The sequence below is a fragment of the Odocoileus virginianus genome, chromosome 17, assembly GCF_023699985.2.
Source record: "Odocoileus virginianus isolate 20LAN1187 ecotype Illinois chromosome 17, Ovbor_1.2, whole genome shotgun sequence".
Classification (NCBI taxonomy): Eukaryota; Metazoa; Chordata; class Mammalia; order Artiodactyla; family Cervidae; genus Odocoileus; species Odocoileus virginianus.
In genome coordinates this window covers 12,363,060-12,384,916 of record NC_069690.1, presented here as the reverse complement: position 1 = coordinate 12,384,916, position 21,857 = coordinate 12,363,060, and the positions used below count along the sequence as shown (strand labels likewise).

General features: G+C 41.4%; 1 protein-coding gene across 2 annotated transcripts in view; it reads right to left on the bottom strand.

Moving 5' to 3' along the window:
* AATF (apoptosis antagonizing transcription factor) overlaps positions 1-21,857 on the bottom strand; it is a 102,179-nt gene that overhangs the window by 44,052 nt on the left and 36,270 nt on the right. For both annotated transcript variants that reach the window (XM_020890055.2, XM_020890056.2), the window contains exons 5-8: positions 18,264-18,378; positions 16,401-16,605; positions 15,658-15,822; positions 14,064-14,147 (exon numbers count right to left, since the gene is read on the bottom strand). In XM_020890055.2, coding sequence (XP_020745714.2) covers positions 14,064-14,147; positions 15,658-15,822; positions 16,401-16,605; positions 18,264-18,378 — 569 coding nt within the window. The remainder of the gene's footprint in view (positions 1-14,063; positions 14,148-15,657; positions 15,823-16,400; positions 16,606-18,263; positions 18,379-21,857) is intronic.

Below are 21,857 nucleotides of genomic sequence, written 5' to 3'. Positions count from 1 at the left end.
ACCCCCTAACCCAGCACTCGGGTTGTTTACGGCTCCTTTGCTTGACTATAAGCGTCCTGGGGGCAGGGCACAGTCTCACTCAAAATTCTCTCCTCCCTCAGAACTCTGCACACTGCCTTGCTCACAGTGACTCTTCGACAGAATCTCTGAAAGGAAAGAGTTAAGTTCTAGATCTTTGGATCAAAGATGAAAAGCATCCCACTTCTGCAGCAGCAAGTACAATATTTACAATAATAATATTAATAACAGGAAAAGAACGGAGGGAAGTCAAAATGCGTAAATAAAAACCCAAGCTCATCTTACTACTGAAGTTCCAGATAACCCACCTTTGGTTACTAAAATCAGAAAAAGTACAGCTCGAGGCGACTGCTGAAAAAGTCAGCCTTAACTCTGCCTCACTGCCCTCGGCCTTTTAAGGATTTGATTAGTTTTTCCACTTTCTGATTCAGCGTTGCCTTGTGCCTCCACTCCACAGCTGGAGCTAAGGCCTGTGATTTGGAAGGGATGATAAATTCATTCGCTGAGGAAATTCACACTGTTTCCTCAGTACAAGTTCTAAAATATTTCGAAGGCTGTAATATTTCACCAGGCCTGGCTATTTGGGTTAAAATTTATTAGTCAAAACAGAAAACTTTCTCATCAGACCCCATATATTCCATTAGGAATGATATATGGTGTCTCCCAATGTCTAATTATTAACTAGAAGTGTAAGTAAATCACTATCAGTGTTCGGCTCTGATATGTGAAGACAGAGAGAGAAATAGGCAGTTTGACTGCTAAAGAACTTGCTTTTCCTTTCTTTTTCCTATACATAAAAAGAATTTTACAAGGACTAAGTGACTGCATTAAGCCATTCTTCCTAATCTATACCAAAAGGAGCAAGGTACCAGGAGTGCTATTGTTGAGGATTTCCAACAGCCCCCATTTCCAGTATTCTGTCTCTTGGTAAACAGACAGATGTTCTGGTGTGTGCGTGTGTGTGTATATATATATATATACACACACACACACAAAATAAAAGGTGAGGAGAGGGGTTATACATCCTTTTGGGTACTAGATCAATCACTGACTATTTCTGGGCATTATATGGCATTCTGTTGTATGATGACACTATGCTATGTAACATCTGTATTGAAAGAATGAAGAGGTCATTCAGAACTAGAGACTATTGTGTTAAAAAGGCTCTACAAGGAACCAAGAGGGCAGTGCTAACCTATATTCTGTATTATGTCCTCTAAGGATGAAAAGCCCAGAGGAAACAAACCTCAGCCTCTCCTTCCAGGACCCTCCCTGCAGCCTGCAGACTCCCATAATTCTCCCGGCACAGACAACAGCCCACTGACCTGCCGCCTTTTGGGGTGCCTCCGCCTCTCCTCACGTGCTCGCTTATCCCCGTACTCATGGCATGTGATGCCACTGTCCACCAGGATGGCCACTTCTGGTAAACACCCTCAAGTCTGCTGCGTGCTGTCCCTTTGTCATACAGATCCACGGTTCCTCGGAGACTGATGTGCTCTGGAATTCAGAGCTTTCGGGATTTGGGGGAAGGTGATGATACAATGTATGTATCATAAATGCCCCAGCGGAGCCTGGGGCAGCACCCCAAAGTCAAACACATCAACACCTCTGCAGCAAAATACATGATTATCCCCACCTAGTGGGATAAGTAAAGCCTTATAGGTTAATACGCAGGCCTCCCTAGTAGTTCAGTTGGTAAATAATCCGCCTGCAGTGGGGGAGATCTGGGTTCAATCCCTGGGTTGGGAAGATCCCCTAGAGAAGGGAAAGGCTGCCCACTCCAGTATTATGGCCTGAAGAATTCTATACAGTCCATGGGGTCATAAAGAGTCGGACACGAATGAATGACTTTCATTTTCATAGGTTAATACAGCTTCAGAACCATTCAGACATTGCCACCACAATGTTTTGCCAAACGTACAAAAACAAATAAGCACACTACTGTGAGTTTTCGGTGTCAGAGTTGCAGGTGAGGGATTGTGTGCCTGTATTTCTTTGTTAAGTCTCAGTACCTGCATCCATACGGCTGCAACGAGTGGAGAAACAGACAAGGTGGACTGTACTGGTCTCACTCACTTGAAAATCATTTCCACTAACCTTACGCGGGTCTCCAGTGCTCCCAGACAATTACACTCTCCTGCTCTGTTTGTGGACTCTGCCGTACCTTCTCTTTTCTCAAACCTCCAGCCCCTGCACTCAGGTAAGAAAGAACCTCACATACTACCCTCCCCATAGCTCCTTGGGAACAAGAGTTCCCACAATGTCCTCATGCCCATATCTACACAAGAGCTGTCCATCAGACCAACTCCTCTCTACCTGCGTACACAGCAGCAGCCATTCTCACCCATGGCTCCACGATGAGAAGCCTGTGTACAGCAACGAAGACCCTGCACGGCCTAAAAAATAAACAAATGGGCGACAACAAAAGCAACATACAGAGGACATCTACCTGAAAACCAAACAAGAAACCCGCTCCTGACCCCTGCTGCCCCATTTCTCCTCTTTAGAGGAAGCTTTCTCCTGACTGTCTATGCTGTCTCCAACTTTTCTCCCTTTGTTCTCTCTTGAACCCGCTTCAGCACTCGAACAAAACAGTTTCTGTGAAGGTCCCAATGGCTTCCACACTGCTGAACCAAATGGCCAGTTCTCACTCCTTATCTTACTTGATCTATCGCAACATTCAACACAGTATGTCACTCCTTTAAAGAAAAAAAAACCAAACTTATTCAGATAAAATGCACATACAATACAGTTCACCAATTTAAACAATGATTCAATGGTTTTGTATATTCACCGAGGTGGGCTACCATCATCATAATCAATTTCAGAATATTTTCATCACTGTCAAAAGAAACCCATTTTTCATCAGCTACTCCCATTTCACCCCCAATATTGCCAGCCCTAGGCAACCACCTATCCACTTTTTGCTTCTATAAATTGTGCCTATTCGGAGCATTTAATAAATCATATAAATATGGTCTTTTGTGAATCTCTTGTTTCACTTAACTTACGACAATGTTTTCAAAAGTTTATCCATGTTGCAAGTTTCAGTACTTCATGCTCTTTATGGTTGAATAATATTTACTGTAGGATATACCATGTTTTATTTATCCATTTATCAGTTGATGATCACTGGGTTATTTCCTTTGTGGCTATTATGAATAATGCTGCAGATATTCATATACGAGTTTTTGTGTGGACATATGACTTTCATTTCTTTTGGGTATAAACCTAACAGTAGAATTTCGGGGTCATATGGTAACTCTATGGTTAATGATTTGAGGAACTACCAAACTGTTTTCCATAAGGCTGCACCAATTTATATTTCTACCAACAGTGTACGAGGGTTCCAAATTCTCCATATCCTCCCCAAACTTGATCTGTCTTTTTTGATCATAGCTATCCTAGGGATCAAAGTAGTAGTCATTGTGGTTCTGATTTGTATTTCCCTAAAGACTAATAACGATGAGCATCTTACTGGTCATTTAAATATCTTCCTTGGAGAAATGTTTATTCAGATCATTTGACATTTTTTAGTAGGTTATTTGCTTTGATTATTGAGTTTAAGAGTTCTTTATATATTCTAGATACCAGTCCTTTATCAGATATACAATTTGAAAATATTTTCTCCCACTCTGTGGGTCTTTTCACTTTCCTGGTAGGACCTTTGGAAGCTCACAAGTTTTCAATTTTAATGAAGTCCAACATATCTGTTTTTTATTCTGTTTTGTCACTTGTGCTTTTGTTGTCATATTTAAGAAACTATTTCCTAACTCAAAGTCATGAAGATTTACTCCTGTGTTTTTTTCTAAAAGTTTTATAGTTTTGGTTCTTATATGTAGGTATTTGATCAACTTAGAGTTAATCTTCGTGTAGGAATGATAGAGGGCTCTAATTTCACTCTTCTGCAAGTAGGTATCCAGTTGTCCTAGCGTTATTTGTTGTAAAGACTTCTAACCGCTGTCTTGGCATCCCTTGTCGAAAATCAATTGACCATAACTGTAAAGGTTTATTTCTGAATTCTCAGTTGTATTTTATTGATCTATATGCCTAACCTTAAACCAGTACCACAACATCTTGATTACTATAGCTTTGTAATAAGTTTTGAAATTAGGAACTATGAGTCCTCCAACTTTGATCTTTTTCAAGATTGTTTTGGCTATCCTGGGTCTTTTGTATTTGCATATCAATTTTAGGATCTGCTCATCACTTTCAGCAGAAAGATAGCTGGGATTTTGATAGAGATTGTATTGAATCTGTATATCAATTGAGGAGTACTGTCATCTTAACAATACCTAAGTCTTCTAATCCATAAATTAGAATTCTTCTAATCCATGAAATGGGATGGCTTTCCATTTATTTAGGTCTTTTGAAATTTCTTTCAGCAATGTTTATAAGTTTCTACATACAGGTCTTTTGGGCTTCACAGGTAAGCACCAATGGTAAAGAATCTGCCTGCCAATGCAGGAGATGCAAGAGACACAGGTTCAGTCCCTGGCTTGGGAAGATCCCCCGGAGTAGGAAATGCCAACCTGCTCCAGTATTCTTGCCTGGAAACATTCCAGGGACAGAGGAGCCTGGTAGGCTACAGTCCATGGGGTCACAAAGAGTTGGACATGACTGAGCACACACACACACACACACACACACACACACACACACACACATATAAGTCTTTACCTCCTTGGTTAAATTTACTCTCAGGTATTTTCCTCTTCTGGATGCTACTATAAATGGAATAGCTTTCTTAACTTTTCAGATTGCTTACTGCTGGTATATAGAAACACAACTGATTTTTGTGTGCTCATTCTGTATCCTGCAATTCACGATCTAGTAGTCTTCTGGTGGCTTCTTTGGGATTTCTATATATAGGATCATGCCAACTGCAAATAAGAGATACGTTTACTTCTTTTTTTCCAACTTAGATGCCTTTTATTTCTTTCTGTCTAACTGCCCTTGCTAAAACCTCCAGTACAATGTTGAATATTAGTGGCAAGAGCATCCTTATCTTATTTCTAATCTTTGAGGAAAGTTTTCTGTCTTTTACCACTGAATAGGATGTTAGTTATGGATTTTCACAGATGTTCTTTACTAGGTAAGGAATTCTCTTCTATCACTATTTGTTGAGTGTTTATGATGAAAGGGTGTCAAACATTTTTCTGCATCTATTGAGATGATCATGGTTTTTGGCCCTTATTATCTGATTACAGTAATTGATTTTTAAAACAATCTTGCATTCCTGGGCTAAATACCACTTAGTTATGGTATATAATTTTTTTTTTTTTTTTTTGTGGAGAGGTGGGGGGCTTTCCTGGTGGCTCAGACAGTAAAGAATCCGCCTGTAGTGCGCGAGACCCGGGTTCGATCCCTGGCTTGGGAGGATCCCCTGGAGGAGGGCATGGCAACCCACTCCAGTATTCTTGCCTATGTGTTACTGGAGTGAGTTTGCTAGTAGATTGTTGACTTTTGTATCTCTATTCATTAGAGATATTGGTCAGTAGTTTTCTTTCCCTGAGATATTTTTGCCTGGTTTTGGTATCAGGATGACACTGGATTTCCTCCTTCTTGAATCACTTTGCTATGAAACCGGGAAATCACTCTTCCTTTATTTTCTCTCACTTTCTCCAACATCTATGCTAGATCCTCTTCATCTCCCCAACCTCAAAATGTTGAATGCCCCAGGACATGGGCTTTGAATCTCTTTCTCTTTTTCTCTCCACTTTCAATCCCTAGGTGATCTCATCCAATCTCATGGTATTAAATACAATCTATATGCTGCTGACTCTCATGTTCATCCCTTCAGTTCAGACCTCTCCATGAACTCCAAAATTATACACACAACTACTTCAACAATTCCCTATGAATGCTTCAGTGATATCTTAATATAACCAATTTGGAATCAAAATAATTAAAGTCAGCACAGGTCAATGGGGTCGGGGTGGGGCAGGGGGTGGAATCTAGTGTAACCGAAGCTGAGTTCCAGATTTCTTCTCCGAACTAGCTTCTCTCACTGTTTGTCCCCCGTTCAGTAAATAGCAACTTCATCCATCCAACTGCTCAGACCAAAAACCCTAAAGTCATCCTGGATCCCTCTCTTCCCACACTCCACACACAATCCATCAGCAAAACCCATCAGTTCAACTTTCAGCATAAATTCAGAGTCCAGCCACTTGTCAGCACTCCCTCTAAAACATCTCAGTCTCAGCTACCACCATCTCTTGCCTGGACTATCATGAGAGCCTCCTGTTTCCTGTTTGTGACTGCCTCCTTAGAATTTATTCTCAACACATCAGAGTGATGCTTCAAAAAATATTAGTCCAATCATGACTCCTCCATTCAAAACTCTCCAGTGGCTTCCCAGTGAAAGCCAAAGCCTTAGGGTGGCCTACAAGCTCCTTCAGGACCTGGCCTCCCATTACGGCTCTGACTTCCTCTCCTATCCCGCTCTTTCTCACCGACCCCACCCCGGGGGTACTGGCCTCCCTGATTTCCTAGAACACGCTAGCCTCAGCAGGGCCTTGGAGCCTTTGCACTTGCCATTCCCTTTCCCCCCAAAACTTTCACGGTCTGCTGTGCACTGCCCTCAGGGCTCTGCTCAAGTATCACTGAATCTCCTGACTATCCTACCTGAAAGAGTAACCATCCTGTCCCCCAGGCCCCCTCACCCATACCCAGTTGTATTGTTTTCCACAGCAGTATCACCCTACCTCTAAGCCAGAATGAACGCTCGTGAGGGCGGCCTTTGCTTTGCTCCAGCCCCTCACGAGCTCCACTAGACCTCTCTGTGATGATGTGTGTGTGTGTGTGTGTGTGCTCAATCCTGTCTGACTCTTTGTGACCCCACGGACGTAGCCTGCCAGGATCCGATGTCCATGGGATTTCCCAGGCAAGAATACTAGAGCGGGTTGGCATTTCCTTCTCCTGGGGCACTTCCTGACCCAGGGACTGAACCCAAGTCTCTTGTATTGGCAGGTGGATTCTTTACCACTGAGCCACCTGGGAAGCCTCTGTGATGATGGAAATGTTTGATATTTGCATTGTCCGGTACAACAGCCCCTAGCACATGCAGCTTCAGCTCTTGACAGGTGACTAGCATGACTGACAGACTGAATTTTCAACTTTATTTTAATTAATTAGCTACAACTGAAATTTAAATAGCTACATGTGGCCAGCGGCTACTGCATCAGATAGCACAACCTAGAACAACAGTTACTCGATAAATAGTTGATACTCACATATTTGCTGAATCAATTAATGGAAGGAAGAAAGAAATCTGAAGACTTTTCTTCTCCTTAACTTTTTATAACAGAAAATTTTAAAAAATACACAAAGGTAGGCTACGGCAAAATGAACCTTTAAATACCCACCGCCAGCCTGCATGCTCTCCCCTGTGCCCCCACCCCGCTGGGAGCAGGAAGGTTTCACTGTCACTCGCTGTGAGCAAGGGGAAGACCAGGGATCTCTCCCTGAAGGCTCCTCCAACCTGAAATGAGTTTCAGTGGATGTTAGCTTCGCAACACTGGCTTCTAAAAATCACTAAATTCTTGGAAAATAGTGAGTGTATATTATTATTCAGAATTTATATCTAACAGCATGTCTCAGGGTCTTTTACAAGTTATTGAGACATGACTTTAGGAATTAGGAGTCTGTTGAGAGAAAAACCCGTGTGCCAACAAGTATGTGATAAGATAGCACAATGGAACTACATGGTTTTGTTTTGTTTAAATATTATTTATTTATTTGGCTGTGCCAGGTCTTAGCTGTGGCATGAAGGATTTTTAGTTGTGGAATGTGAACTCTTAGTTCGGCATGCAGGATCTAGTTCCCTGACCAGGGATCGAACCCAGGCCCCCTGCATTGGGAGCTCAGTCTTAGCTACATGTATGTTTTCATATCAAGCACCTGATTGCTCTCGTGCACCATTTATTTTCTTCATTTAAAGTTTATTAAAGTCATACTCTGAAAGAGGAGCTATGTGACTACAAAATTGAGAACTTTGCTCTTGTTAGGACTCCCCCTGGTGGCTCAGACCTTAAAGAATCCACCTGCAATGCAGGAGACCCAGGTTTGATCCCTGGGTTGGGAAGATTCCCTGGAGAAGGGAATGGCTACCCGCTCTTGTATTCTTGCCTGCAGAATTCTATGGACAAGAGGAACCTGGTGGGCTACAGCCCATGGGGTCGTAAAGAGTCAGACATGACTGAGTGACTAACACTTTCACTTTTGCTCTCATTAGATGACACAAATTCCTCAGGCAGGAGTTTGTCTTATTAGTCTTTGTAAAACTAGCATCTGGTATAGCAATTATTGAATGAAGCACATAATCGCATGAAAGTGAAACATGTGAACTGTCACAGTATGAACATATACCCTGGATCTTCAATTTCCTAAACAGTTAGGAATCTGAAAAGAAAATGCTCAAATGGACTTTTAAGCGTGTCAGGTCAAAAGGCAGCGTAATATGCTAGAAAGTCAGGGACTTCGCTGGTGGTCAAGAATCCGCCTGCCAATTCACAGGACACAGGTTCAATCCCCGGTCCAGGAAGATCCCACACGCCTTCGAGCAACTAAACCCATGTGGCACAACTACTGAGCCTGCATGCTGCAACTACTAAAGCCCCCACACCTAGATCCCGGGGCCCCACAACTGGAGGAGCCACTGCAATGAGAAGCCCACGCACCACAACCAAGGCCTGGGGCAGCCATACACAAGTAAGTAACTAAATAAGAAAATCAAACATGGGACAAGAGCACCTGGATTTCAGTGTCTAAAGATGAGATGATCCTACCCTAGTCCCCTAGGCTCTACGCTGTATAAAGACAGTTTGGAATGGACAATTCTCAGCAACACTATCTAACTTCAGAGCAATTAGGTTCTATGCTAGATCTACAATACCCACAACTTCTAAAGCTGTTTATTAACTTCCCCTTTTATGCTAAGTCACTGATCCTATAATTTACTTTTAAAGTAAAGCTTTAAGGAGCTACATACACTGAATGTAATTTAAAAACAAGACGACACAAGGCCCAGATTGGTGAATGGGTAGTGCCCCCTTTCTAAAGTGCCAAACTCTTCACTGGGGTCTACTCAAACACAGCTGGAATCCTGTGCCTAACTGACACTTAACCAGCTGACATTGGGTTGAACACTGTATTAGAATAGAAAAGGCAATTTTGGCCACATATTTGCCTAGTAAACTACCACGGGACTACCTGCATTTGAAAAGTTTCTTCGATGGTTTGAGGCTAATTCTTCTTTCTTTCCTAGATGGCTCCATCAAATGGAGCCTGTTTTAGGCTTTGTTCTGAGGTTTTACCTTTGTCTACACGAAGCAGTAGAACCAAAGTTATGCTCCGGTATTTTTTTAAAGCAAGAGAACTGAAAGAAATGAGGGCCAGTCATGTGTGCCTTCCCTTGATGCTGCTGTTTGATGAAATTTCTCGACCTTGTATTTAAAATGTGGCTTTTGTGTGTGCAGGCCCCATAACAGCAAGCCCACGCTAGCTATCAAATGCCGATATTGATACTATCTTTGGGACTAAACACTGACAGACAGACAATGGCAACACAGAAACTAGAATATATCTCAAATAAAATTCTTGCATAGATTCAAAACATAATCTTGTAATTATTAAAACTGGGGTTTAATTAGACACTGATATTGGTTTGGGGTTTAACTCCTTTATTAGGTCTTAAGAAACCGATTAACTCTCTGCTTTAACTTCAGCCATAATTTCAATTTTCAAAATTATGCACTTCATATATGCATCTTCTCTCAACTCACCAAGAAGATATACATGTAATAAATTTTCTCAAACTTTTAAGAAACACTATCCACATCTCAAATAGCAGCAACATCTCAAACTAAAAATGAAATACTGCTCTGAACAGAATGGATCTGTTTTCCAGAAACAAATTAAAAGGAGTAGGTTCAAATCAAACTTTAAAGCATATTCTCAGCTGTCAGCTGAACCACTGGAAAGACACATGCTGACAAGAACACTGTATGGCCGTTAACCATAGGAATGGCATTATATATCCCTTATTCACACTACAATCTAAACGCATACAATTAAAGCCACCCCATCAGCCGTCCATATTAATCACTCACCAATTTAATTAAAGTAAACCACCCTGTCAGAAAACTTGCCTCTTCTCTATTTCTTAACATTATTGACTTTTAATAGTTCACCAAATTAGTAATTACTTGTTTATGACATTATCAAATGTCTTAGACACAAATGTCCAGCATGTAGCAGGGTCAGCTATAGACATGTGCTGATGGCAGATGAAAGGAGAAATTTAACCCATCAAAGTGGTCATCAAAAGAACAGAATCTGTTATGCTTTTCTCTAGACGCTCTTGGTTAAATTCAAAGTGACAGGACAAACCAGATCAAAACTAAACAGAGTTAGATGCAACATACAAAATCCTAATGAACCCTCAGAAATCTAGGTATTAACCTGTCAATATCTAAGCTCAATTAGTCCTTTCAGAGCAAAATACCTCACGAGGTGACAACAAACTGGTTTGAGGTCTCCACTATGAAAAGAACAAACCCAGTCACTTGCCGGTGCACCACCACCACCGAGCCCGCGCTCCAGAGGTCACACGCCGCAGCTGAAGCCTGCACACTCAAGAGCCTGTGCTCCCCACCAGGAGAAGCCACTTCGAGGAGCCCACACACCACAACTAGAGGGCGGCTCCCGCTCACCGCAACTAGAGAAAGCCTGTGGGCGACAACAGTTAATTTAAAAAAAAAAAAAAATTTTTTTTAATGCTTTTAAAAAACCCAGTCACTTTACAGTCACTTTATAGCTCATTGCTAAGTGCAGTCATAGCTCAACCTGGAGATCTTGGGAGGATGAAATGAAGACATGAGTCAAGTACCTGCCCACTCAGTCCAGGAGCTAGCACGTTACTAGTGCTCAGTAAATATCAGTCCTTCCTCTGCTCTTTGAGAACTCAGGCCTATTGAGTCAAAAATCAACTTTAAGTGGCAATATAGACAACACACCTTAAAAACACTTAATGTCAAAAAAAAAAGTAGCAAATGGGATCATGAAAATGAACAACAGACACTGAAAACATGGCTCCTCCTTCACGGTCATTTGCAACCTTCGTATTTTGTGAAATAATCTCTAGGGATGAGATCTAACAACAACTGAGCCAGATGCGAACTGATCCCACCAGTGAGTGAGAACTCAGCAACGTTTGAAGCCTATGAACAGTTTCCCTCCTAAAATCGCCACCGCCGGGCACACTCTGGGCTTTCAACAGCTCCAAACAAACCAGGAACACAACCGGAAGGCTAATTTTTTTCATTAGAATTGTTAAGAAACCAGGAGTTCAATAAATCATTTGCCTTCAAAGGAAAAAAAAAATTACTTTCTAGCACAACATAATGTTTCTTCTGGTTCTAAGAAAATGAAGCTCAGTTATTACAAAATGAAAAGTGTAATACGATAGTGAAGTCTCCCTGTGGCTCACAAATGAAGTATTTAAGAAACAAAGGTATGGGAAGAACAGGGTGTGGCCTAAAAAATCTTGAATCAAGTACTAGTATGTGACTTTCAGGAAGTTAATGTCTCAGGGACTCATTACTGTGAGGTTCTTTTCAGCTCAAAAAAAGGTACCATTACAGTATCTGATCCTCTCCAGTCCTCTCCCCACTCCGTATGTATTTGTTTAAACACACACATACACACTCGCATGTACATTTATTAAACACCATAGGCATATTTTTTAAGTTGCAGTCATTTAAGGCCCCTTATGAAACAAAAGAGAGTGAGTGTGTATGTGTTGCGCATTCTGACCCTGAACACCATTCTCAGTGGTGAGGGCATTTACACAGGCTCGAGACACATGACTTAACCAAGTAAGCCTTTAAACCCTTACAATGAAACATTAAAATTCAATGTGGCTATAATCTCTTCCTTACAAAACATGGACCCACAGAGTCTGGCTTCAAAGATGGTTAAAAAAAAAAAGGGGGGGCGAAATGTTATTATATTCACCACCAAGCTCTTCCAAAACAACCTACCCCATCAAAAAACACAAATGAAAACTCACAGGCCCATTGTAATACATTGTACCACTTCTGAATGCAACACTTAGCTCAGGCTTACTACCCTGACAAATAAAGGAAAGCACTTTATGAAGCCAATTTAATTGGGAGGTGACAGAAAACATACAGCCATTTTCTTTAGCCTTATCATTGAATTGGCTTCAGCTCCAATCTCTGGTAAATCCCACTCAACAGAAGAAATTAACCAGGTCAGCAGAACAGGTGCTACGTTGTGTCTGTCAAGGGTCTGGCATCACCACAATTACTTGCACACAATGAAGTGGTAATCTTTACAGATCATCTCTCCCAAGAAGCATATTGGGGGAGGGGGAGGAAAACGGAAGGGAGGCGGGGGGGTGGGGTGGGGGGAGGGAAAGTGGGGGGTAGTGGGAAGAAGAGGAATAGGAGGCAAAGAGAAAAGGCAAGAAAAGAAAATGAATGTGCAGCTGCCTGGCGGCTCAGCAGATGTCGACTGTGATGTACGAGGCTGGGATAAGCTGTCGTAGCCTGCTGCCAAAGAGTGGTAAGTGATTAAAGCCTGCACACTTCTAAGCACCATATTTAGAATCTGCGGGGTTTCAAGCCTTGCACCCATTCCTTGCTGTGCTGCCAGATGTTGGCAACTGGTCCAGTTCCTACTGACTGTGCGTGGATGGCAGCAGTTGGTGCGGCAGCAAAGCAATCTGGAATGCTTCCGGAGATGCCGTACATTAACAAGTGTCACCCATCATTCACCTTTACAGAAGGCTGAAACAACTCCAATTTGCTGCCACTTCCCTCTTGGGAAACAGCCAAGATAAAGTTGTGCCTGGCAGCCCCATTTGTTTCACTCAGGTGTTTCAGCTGCCTCGCTGACCTCTATTAGTTTAAGTTTTAATTTAGATTAACCCCAGCACCCCAATTAACCAGCAAGGGGAAAAGCGAAGATGTGACTAGTCATAACTAAAATCAGAATTTATCGAAGTTAAAATTATTAATTGGGATGAAGAGCCAATCAAGTAATGCTATTTCTTTTTAAGCAGACCTCCAGGCCAAAAAAAAAAAAAAAATCTTTCAGACGAAGGATTGCCAGTGGAAGCAGCTTCCCCCAGTAATTTCAGTTTATTTCATTAGGCCTATTTAATTTATGATGCACTTTCTATCGAACAATGTACACTTCAATTAATGAAGACTGGAACATTCTGGATTATCTCCCATGATCTCACACACTCACACAGCATTAGTATCCCATGTTGGGTACTCTCTTAGACATTCTAGAGCAAAATAGAGTTCCCCACTCTTCTGACAAATGGACATAATAACAGAGAAAAAGGAAAAAAGAATCAAGACCTCTGACTGGGAACACCTGGGGCCACACACCAATCCTCTTGCCTCCACCCTCTCATCATTACTTTTAAGACTCACAGCAATAATTTTATGGAACATCAGACTGAACAGCAAGATTAATTTTTAAAAATCTCTCTTTTTTAGGGCAAAACCAGAGGTATCCTCAACACAGAATCATTTTTTCTACTTTCTTCAGAATATAATTTTCCTATGTTCCTTCCTTCATACTTTCATATACTACTAGGACTGTCATTATGGCTACACCTCCAACAAGCATTTGCAAAGTCTTCCATAAAAGTTAACAAAGATCACTGTGACAAATGACTCAACCGAAACTGAACAGCATCCCTGGCTCTCCAGAGCTCGAGAGGGGACAGCCTACAGCACGTTTCATTAAGATGCACGACTGATAAAAGAGACCCAGGATTAGAGGAAATTATTTTAGCTCTTCAGAATAGCCCAGATGTTTAGTCTACCTGGATGGTACAACCATCAAGTACATCAAGTCGACTCTGAGTACATGTTCAGAAACCCTGTCTGACTCTATCCTTCCAACGTAAGATAGCTACCTTTAGGTCAGAGAATTCTATCAGGTGTCTTTAAATGCTAAAGCCTGATTTATAACAAAAGAAAAGAGTGTAAAAACCATACCTGGTGATAAAAGTCATCATCATCAAAGATTTCTTCATCCAAGTCCTTCAGGTGGGCATTGGCAGGTGCCTCAGGAAGGATCTCCTACATCAACGAGAAGAGTGAATCCCAATGAAGTTACCAAAGTAATGCAGTGATCATAATGTGCAGAACAGTAAAAGCATTATCTTCCTTAAGATATAAAGAGCTCTTAAAATTAAAGAACAAAAATAATGCCGTTGAAAAATGGGCAAAACATTAATACGCACTTGACAGAAAAAAACACAAATACTCAATGGTTCTATGAAAATATATTTAATCTCATTCTATTACATGCAAATTGAGATGAAAAAACATCATTTTTCACCTCTAAAACAGGCAATCTTCAGTAATGGAAAACACAGCAGCCTTTTCGAGGCAATTTTACATCTATCTAAAGTGCATATTCTCCTTAACATTTCCACTTTAAGAAGTGTATCCACATGTTCACATAAAAACAAAAATATATAAATGCTCAGGAATGTTTCTTATAGCACTGTTTCTAAAACTAGAGAAAACATAAATATCCACTGTTCAAACAAATTATAGTACACATCCATACAATAGAATACTCTAGCCATTAGAAAAAAATGAGGTAGATCTCTATGTAACAGCCTGGAAAAATATCTAGAATCATTTAGAAAGCTGTAAGATTTTATATATAATTTATATATTTATACACATATATATATCCATCCCATTTAGTTAAAAAAAAAGACAATCTTTTTTTGGTTTTTTGGCCATGCCGTGCGGGCTATGTGGGATCTTAGTTTCCCAACCAGGGATCAAACCCATGCCTACTGCATTGGGAGCATGGGATCTTAACCACTGGGCCAATAGGAAAGTTCCAAAAACCGTATTTTTATGAATGCATATGTGTTATATATGTGTGTGTCTGTGTCTGTGTAGAAAATACCTAAAAGCTTGTTACAACTACGAACATTGGTTAAACCTGAGGAGTAGAATTTTCAGACTAAGGGAATTTTACTTTTCATTTTAAATTCTTCTGAACTTAAGAAATACATATTAAGTATATATTTCTACTATAAATAAAAGAGTTTCCTTTAGACAGAAGAATCTGCCTATTCCAATTCTGGATCCTTTTCTGGAGCATATAAACATGCAAAGGAAAGCCTAAAGTACACACTCAACTCAGTATTAGTGCTTCTAAATAAGAAGCTTTAAAACTGAATTTGAAAAACTGAATTACAAATGCTTCCATGACCACTCATATCTAACTCAAAATTAAAAGAAGGCTATACACAAGTTAATAATAGTTTTATTCATTATTATTTTTTGTTTAGGAGAAAAAGTGGCTTTATTTCTTTGCCAGGCAAAGGGGTAACACAGTAGGCTAGCACCTCAAGAACTGTGCCCCTAATGGCTTCATTTTTTTAAAAACTTTCCCCTCCCACATCATCTCAGTTTCTCAAACAAAGCAGTGCTTTTTTTCCCCCCCCTTTCTTTCGTTTATTTCTTATACCCCGAGGAATACCTACAAGGAGGTGAGCAGATCGTCCACTTAATTAGCCTCCTAGGAACTGCTCCCGTAATCACCATGCATCAGAGTCCTTACCGGCTGCCCTGGCAGACTCTCCGGGACAGGCTGGGCTGCTGGCTCAGGTTTGCCAAGAACTCGGTAGACAGAACGCTTGGTCTGTGTCCTTCGAAGTAATCTTTCTTTGTCCATCAGAATATGATCGATCTGAGTCAAGATTGAGCGTTCAAAGGCACCAAATCCCTGCAACAGTATCAACCAGTGTCAGACAACGTGCAGTCTCTGCAGAAGGCAGTGATGTTGGTTTCTCTATCTTTCTGTGTCAGCAGAGAAACAGACAATCCTCTTTCCAGGAGAGACTTTCAGTTAAAGGCTGAGTGTGTGAATGGCTGTGACTGTTCTCAGAAAAAAATTAAATATTAGTCTTAAGCAGGTCACATCACTTTCCTATACCCAGAGATTAACTTCTGCTCCTTTAATATTAATTGTGGTAAAATCCGTTTCTTTAAGGTATTTTGTTTTTCCAACACTTACAAGGCCACCATTTCTAGACTTAAAACACTCCTCACTAATAAAGTTGAAAATCCATGCCTGAACGGTATAAACCTCAGTGGTAGGAGTTCAGCAAATTTCTCTACAGAAATGACGGATGACTACCACATCAAGGCATCATCCATATAAGGGAGCTGTGGCTCCAATTTCTCACAGCTGCTTCAGGTTGCCACGACCTGCCTCTCACACACACACACACACACACACACACGCGCGTGCACGTGCACACACACACACACACACACACACACACACACGCCCATGCTTGCCTTCCCCAGTTTTCCGGAAGCCAGCTTGGTCTTATCGTGCCATTTCTGGAGCGTTCGGTTCCTGTAGACAGTGAAGTCGGCAAAGCGCTTCGCCATGAAGCTGGGGTAGTCCTCCATCTCCAGCTTCCTCTTTGCTGGGCCCCTTCTCTGCGGCTGCTGCTTCTCCTCTATGAGCTCTTCACTGTCACTGGAAATCTCTTCTTCACTGGAAAACCCAGTAAGAGTCCAATGTAAATAAATGGTACCTGGGTAAAACCCAGGCCCACATGCAGTCAGGAGTATTCCCTGGTGGCCCAGTGGCTAAGACTCTGCACTCCCAAAAAAGGGGGCCCAGGTTCGACACCTGGTCAGGAAACTAGATACCATGTGTGGCAACTAAAAATCCCACGCAACCAAACAAATAAATAAATATATATATTTTAAAAAGAGTATGGCTTTTTTCTTGTTGGAAGAGAGCATTCATGCAGTCAAACAAAAACTTCTGTACTTTTTCAAATAAATATAAAAATAAAAATAGGTGGTTTCAAAAATATTTTTAAAGGGTAAGAAAACCATAAAAGTAAATGAGGTTGTTAAAAACATTATTAGAAATGCACATGAACCAGGCCTATACTGTTATAGGAGGGTCTTTAAAAATTAAACACATAATCATACTTTTATGACCTTAATCCCCAAATCAATAAGGGAAATATGTCTCTCTGTAACCAATTGTTCGGGAAAGCTGAATAGTATTAGTTGAACCAAATGAAGAGGGGCAGAACGTGAAGAACACTCAAGGCGATAGGCCACAGAACCCAAGCTAGACTGCAATGCCCCCAGCCGCCTGAGAACGTACCGGAGCCCCCAGTTAGAACCAGCTGCACTCTGTGCACTGCCGACCCCAACACACAGGAAGCGCTTCCTACATGTGAGCGCCTCTCCTCTGCCCTTCAGACTAACTCAGTGGAAAGGAGTGGAGCAGAAGAGAAGCGCAATGGAAAACAACAGGCAGGCACCACTTGCAGCAGGCTCAGCCAGAGGGAGAGGTCAAAGAGTGGGGTGAACCTTCATCAAATGTGATCATTTTAGGAAGGGAAAAAAAGGCTTATTCTGCTATTTTCCAAAATGTTTCCACCCTTCAAAATAACTGCTTCTTCCCTTACTAAAAAGTCAATGGTTGCAACTGGCAATTCCATGTATAGGCAACAAAGGGCTTCATAAACATCAATGAAGCATTCATACTAAAAATGTGCTTTCACCAATAATTTCACTAGATGTAAAAAAGAAGGCAAGTCTGGGGAATTCCCTGGTGGTCCAGTGGTTAGGACTCAGTGCCCTCACTGCCAGGGCTCTGGGTTTGATCTCTGGTCAAGGAACTAAGATCCCACAAGCCAGGAGGTGCAGCCCCCAACCCCCAAAGGCAAGTTTTTTGCAGAAGCTTACAAAGGTAATTGGGCTTCTCAGGCGGCTCAGTGGTGAAGAATCCACCTGCAATGCAGGAGACACAGGTTGATCCCTGGGTCAGGAAGATCCCCTGGAGGAGGAAATGGCAACCCACTCCAGTATTCTTGCCTGGAGAATCCCATGGACAGAGAAGCCTGGCAGGCTACAGTCCACAGGGCCACAAAAAAGTTGGATACAACCTAGCGACTGAGCATGCACGCATGCACAAATACTGTTAGGCACAACTACATATAAAAATCTGAAAGATAATCCCCAATTTATGTGCCATCCTGGCTACCAACTGAATGTGAGAGGCTCTTTCTATTGATAGTTTACTAACATTAAGAAATCTGATGTCTTCCGGAAAGGACCTGACTTTATAAAAAATGGGAAAATATTCAGATGAAAAGACAGAGATTCCATAGTTCCATTCCTCCTTACCTTTCTGCTTTGGGTTTTGTACCATCTACGAGATACCTAGTGTCTGGGTACTGGAAAAGCAACTCTTCCTGGAGATCCACCAATGACCTCAACAGTGCTTTAAGTGCCTTGTGACCTGGGAAATAAAGCAGAGAGAAGGAACAGTTAATTACCTACAGTGCTCCAAAGCAGATGATGCCTCTGACGCCTGCCTCCTGAGTAGTACTGGCTGGTGGGGGCGGGCAGCAGCGGCGGGGGTTATACAGGATAGGCCGGGCCTAAGAACTCTCTGAAATACAGAATTTCTGAAAGGAAAAAATAACAGTGCCTACCTCCTAGAGTCCTTGTGGAGAACAAGCAAGGAAACATGTGTAAGAAACTTAAAACATCTGCAATAAATTCTGAGTTCTTAAATTTACTAAGTTTGACAAAATCCTTCCTTGTCTGTCATCATAACCAATCATTTTCTTCCTCTGGTGTTACTCTCTCAGTTGCCTTTCAACAGGTTACCTCTTGGATTATCTCTTTATCAACTGGCTCCTTAAGCAATACCTTCTCTTTTCCCCCCAGAAGCACAACTTAGTCCTGGGATTCCTATCACCACCACCTCCCTTCCCTGAGAGATCTTCTTTGCCCGTGGTGTGAGCTGCCACCTCATTCATTCACTCTCTCAGCGTATACCCTTATGGAAAGTTCCTGTTCACTAACACAAACCCAAGTTAATGACTTCCTGTTCACAATACAGTCATCGCTCTGTATCCTCACAGGATTGGTTCCAGGGCCTCTCCCCCGGGATAGCAAAAACCCACAGACGCTCAAGTCCCTTACTTATATCAAAGGGCTGAGTATTTGCATATAACCCATATAACCTACCCATATCCTCATACATACTTCAAATCATCTCTAGATTACTTACAACAACTAGTATAACGTAAATGCTACATAAATTGGTGTGAATATGATACAAATATTATGGAAATGGTTGTCAGAGTGCTGCAGATTTTTGGAACTTTCTGACTTTTTTTTTTCTTTCCAAATATTGTTGGTTCAAAGTTGGCTGGATCCGGGAATGTGGAACCCCAGGATCTGGAGGGTCCAGTGTACTGAATCATGTATTGGAAATCTGCTCATCGGACGTATGTTCTCACCCAGTTCTCCTCACAGACAACAGGATGTGTTCGTAATAAAGCTGGTCGGGATCAAGTGTAAAGTCTATGACCAAGAGCTTTCAGAATAAAAACTGGCTCTCTGAGAAACTCTTACCTTCCTTATCAGCATAATCCTACTAATCCTACTGAAGGGGCTAACTAGACGTTGATAATTACTAGTTATGTTTTGATAGCACTCAGACATCTCTTTATAATCAAACTCTCACATTTCCAGCAACTAAGAAAATCTCCACATGGATGTTCCATCACTCCGTCAAACACACCATGTCAGAAACAAAAGTTTTTTCTTTCAATCCAATACTTCTCCTTTGTCTGCTTCTCTCGTCTCTGTTTAATTTTCATAGGTGATCACTGACAAGTTTTGGTGCCGGTATTCAGTATATTCAATCAGTGGCTAAATCCTGTGTTTTCCATGTGTATTATCACTAAGAGCTGTCCATTTGTCTCTGGCTATAGGTGATGGACAGGGAGGCCTGGTGTGCTGCGATTCATGGGGTCGCAAAGAGTCGGACAAGAATGAGCGACTGAACTGAACTGATGCTTCTATCAGTCCTTCCCTCTTTCCCTTAAGGACACATAATCTTTCAAGCGTCCTGACTCTCATTTAGCAGACCCTCCATTCATTTCTTGGGCTTCATTTCATTCATTCATTTCGTGGCTCATCGGTAAAGAATCTGCCTGCAATGCAGGAGACTCAGGTTCGATCCCTGGGTCGGGAAGATCCCCTGGAGGAGGGCATGGCAACCCACTCCAGTATTCTTGCCTGGAGAATCCCATGGACAGAGGAGCCTGGCGGGCTGCAGTTCACAGGGTCGCACAGAGTCGGACGCGACTGCAGTGACTAAGCAGCAGTGGCAGCATGCTCACTTCTGTTTTACATCCCAGACAACCAGCTCACACAGACTTCAGTTTCTCTGACTTTTACAAATCTGATTCTAACTCTTCTGCTTCTGCATTGTCCAGTCTGAATAACTTCCTCACTATTTTGCATCCCAACCTATTTTATCACTAGGACACTAACACATGACTCAGACCAGTTCTCCAAACAGATCATGCTGTAGCATTTCATTTCACTATAAGGCTAAGCTTACTGAGAAAGCCCCCCTGGATTGGCCAGAAGGAACTCAATGACCTAGCAGCTACTTTGCATTCCTCCAATAATCTCCATATAAGACTGTATAAATACAACCGCCCTGTTTATAAGTAGCATAAGATCCTCAATCATTTATCCATTTATCATTTATAAATTCCACATTCTAATCCTTTTATAATCAGTACATATCCATATCACTTGGAGGGATCTGCCAATATCTGAAGAAATCCAAAGTGCCTTGTGTTCCAAACCAAGATTCTCAACCCACTGCTCTGAATCTTAACAAAACTTTCCACCAAATTTAACAATAAAAAATTATTCTCAAGAAGAAAAAATAATACAGAATTATTCTGCTGATAGTTTTGGGGAAATGGATTAAGTATAAGTAGATGAGAAATAGGCAAGAAGAAAAAAAAGAATGAAGACATAACAATTTTTTCTTTTTTAGGTCACATCACACAGCCTGTATGATCTGAGTTCCCTGAGCAGGCATCAAACCTGCGCCTTCTGCGTTGCAAGGACAGAGTCTTAACCACTGGATCACCAGAGAAGTCCTAGACATAACAATTTTAAACACAAGAATTACTTTAAAGTCTAAATATGCTAAGTGTGTAACTTCCCAGATGGCTCAGCCAGTAAAGAATCTGCCTTCAATGCAGGAGACACAGGAAATACCAGTTCGATCCCTGGATCAGGACAATTCCCCTAGAGGAGGAGATGGCAACCCACTCCAGTATTCTGGCCCGGAGAATCCCATGGACAGAGGAGCCTAGCGGCTACAGTCCATAGGGTCTCAAAGAGTTAGAAACGACTGAAGCAACTTAGCACACATGCACGTGGTAAGTGTGTAACTAGAATAATACAAAATTAAGTGTATATATGGAAAATAATTAAAATAGTGAGGAAAGCAAAGAATAAAAATGGTAACTACAAATACTATGTTACCATAAGTGATCATCTATGAAAACAGCTGAGAATTATAAACAGAGAGCCCATAATAGCTAAGGTTCTGAAAGTATGTTATAGCAAGAAACTTAAGAAAATAGAAGAGACACTAATACTTGTAAGGAAGCCCATGAAAACAGAAATCTCATCTCATCCTAATTCTATGTAAGTATGAACCATTGTTTTTACTCCTTTTCTAGAAACAGCTATTTGTAAGACAGCCCATGTTCTCCAAAGTGAAACCACAAATCAATTTTGCATCTGTAAAGTGGTCCTCAAAATTCCCAAGACTAAACCTTGAAAATATTAGGCTATGTGAAATAAGCCAGTTGCAAAATAACAGATACGGTATGATCGCTCTTCTATGAGGAACCTGAAACTAGAGTCAAAGCCATAGAGAAAACAGAA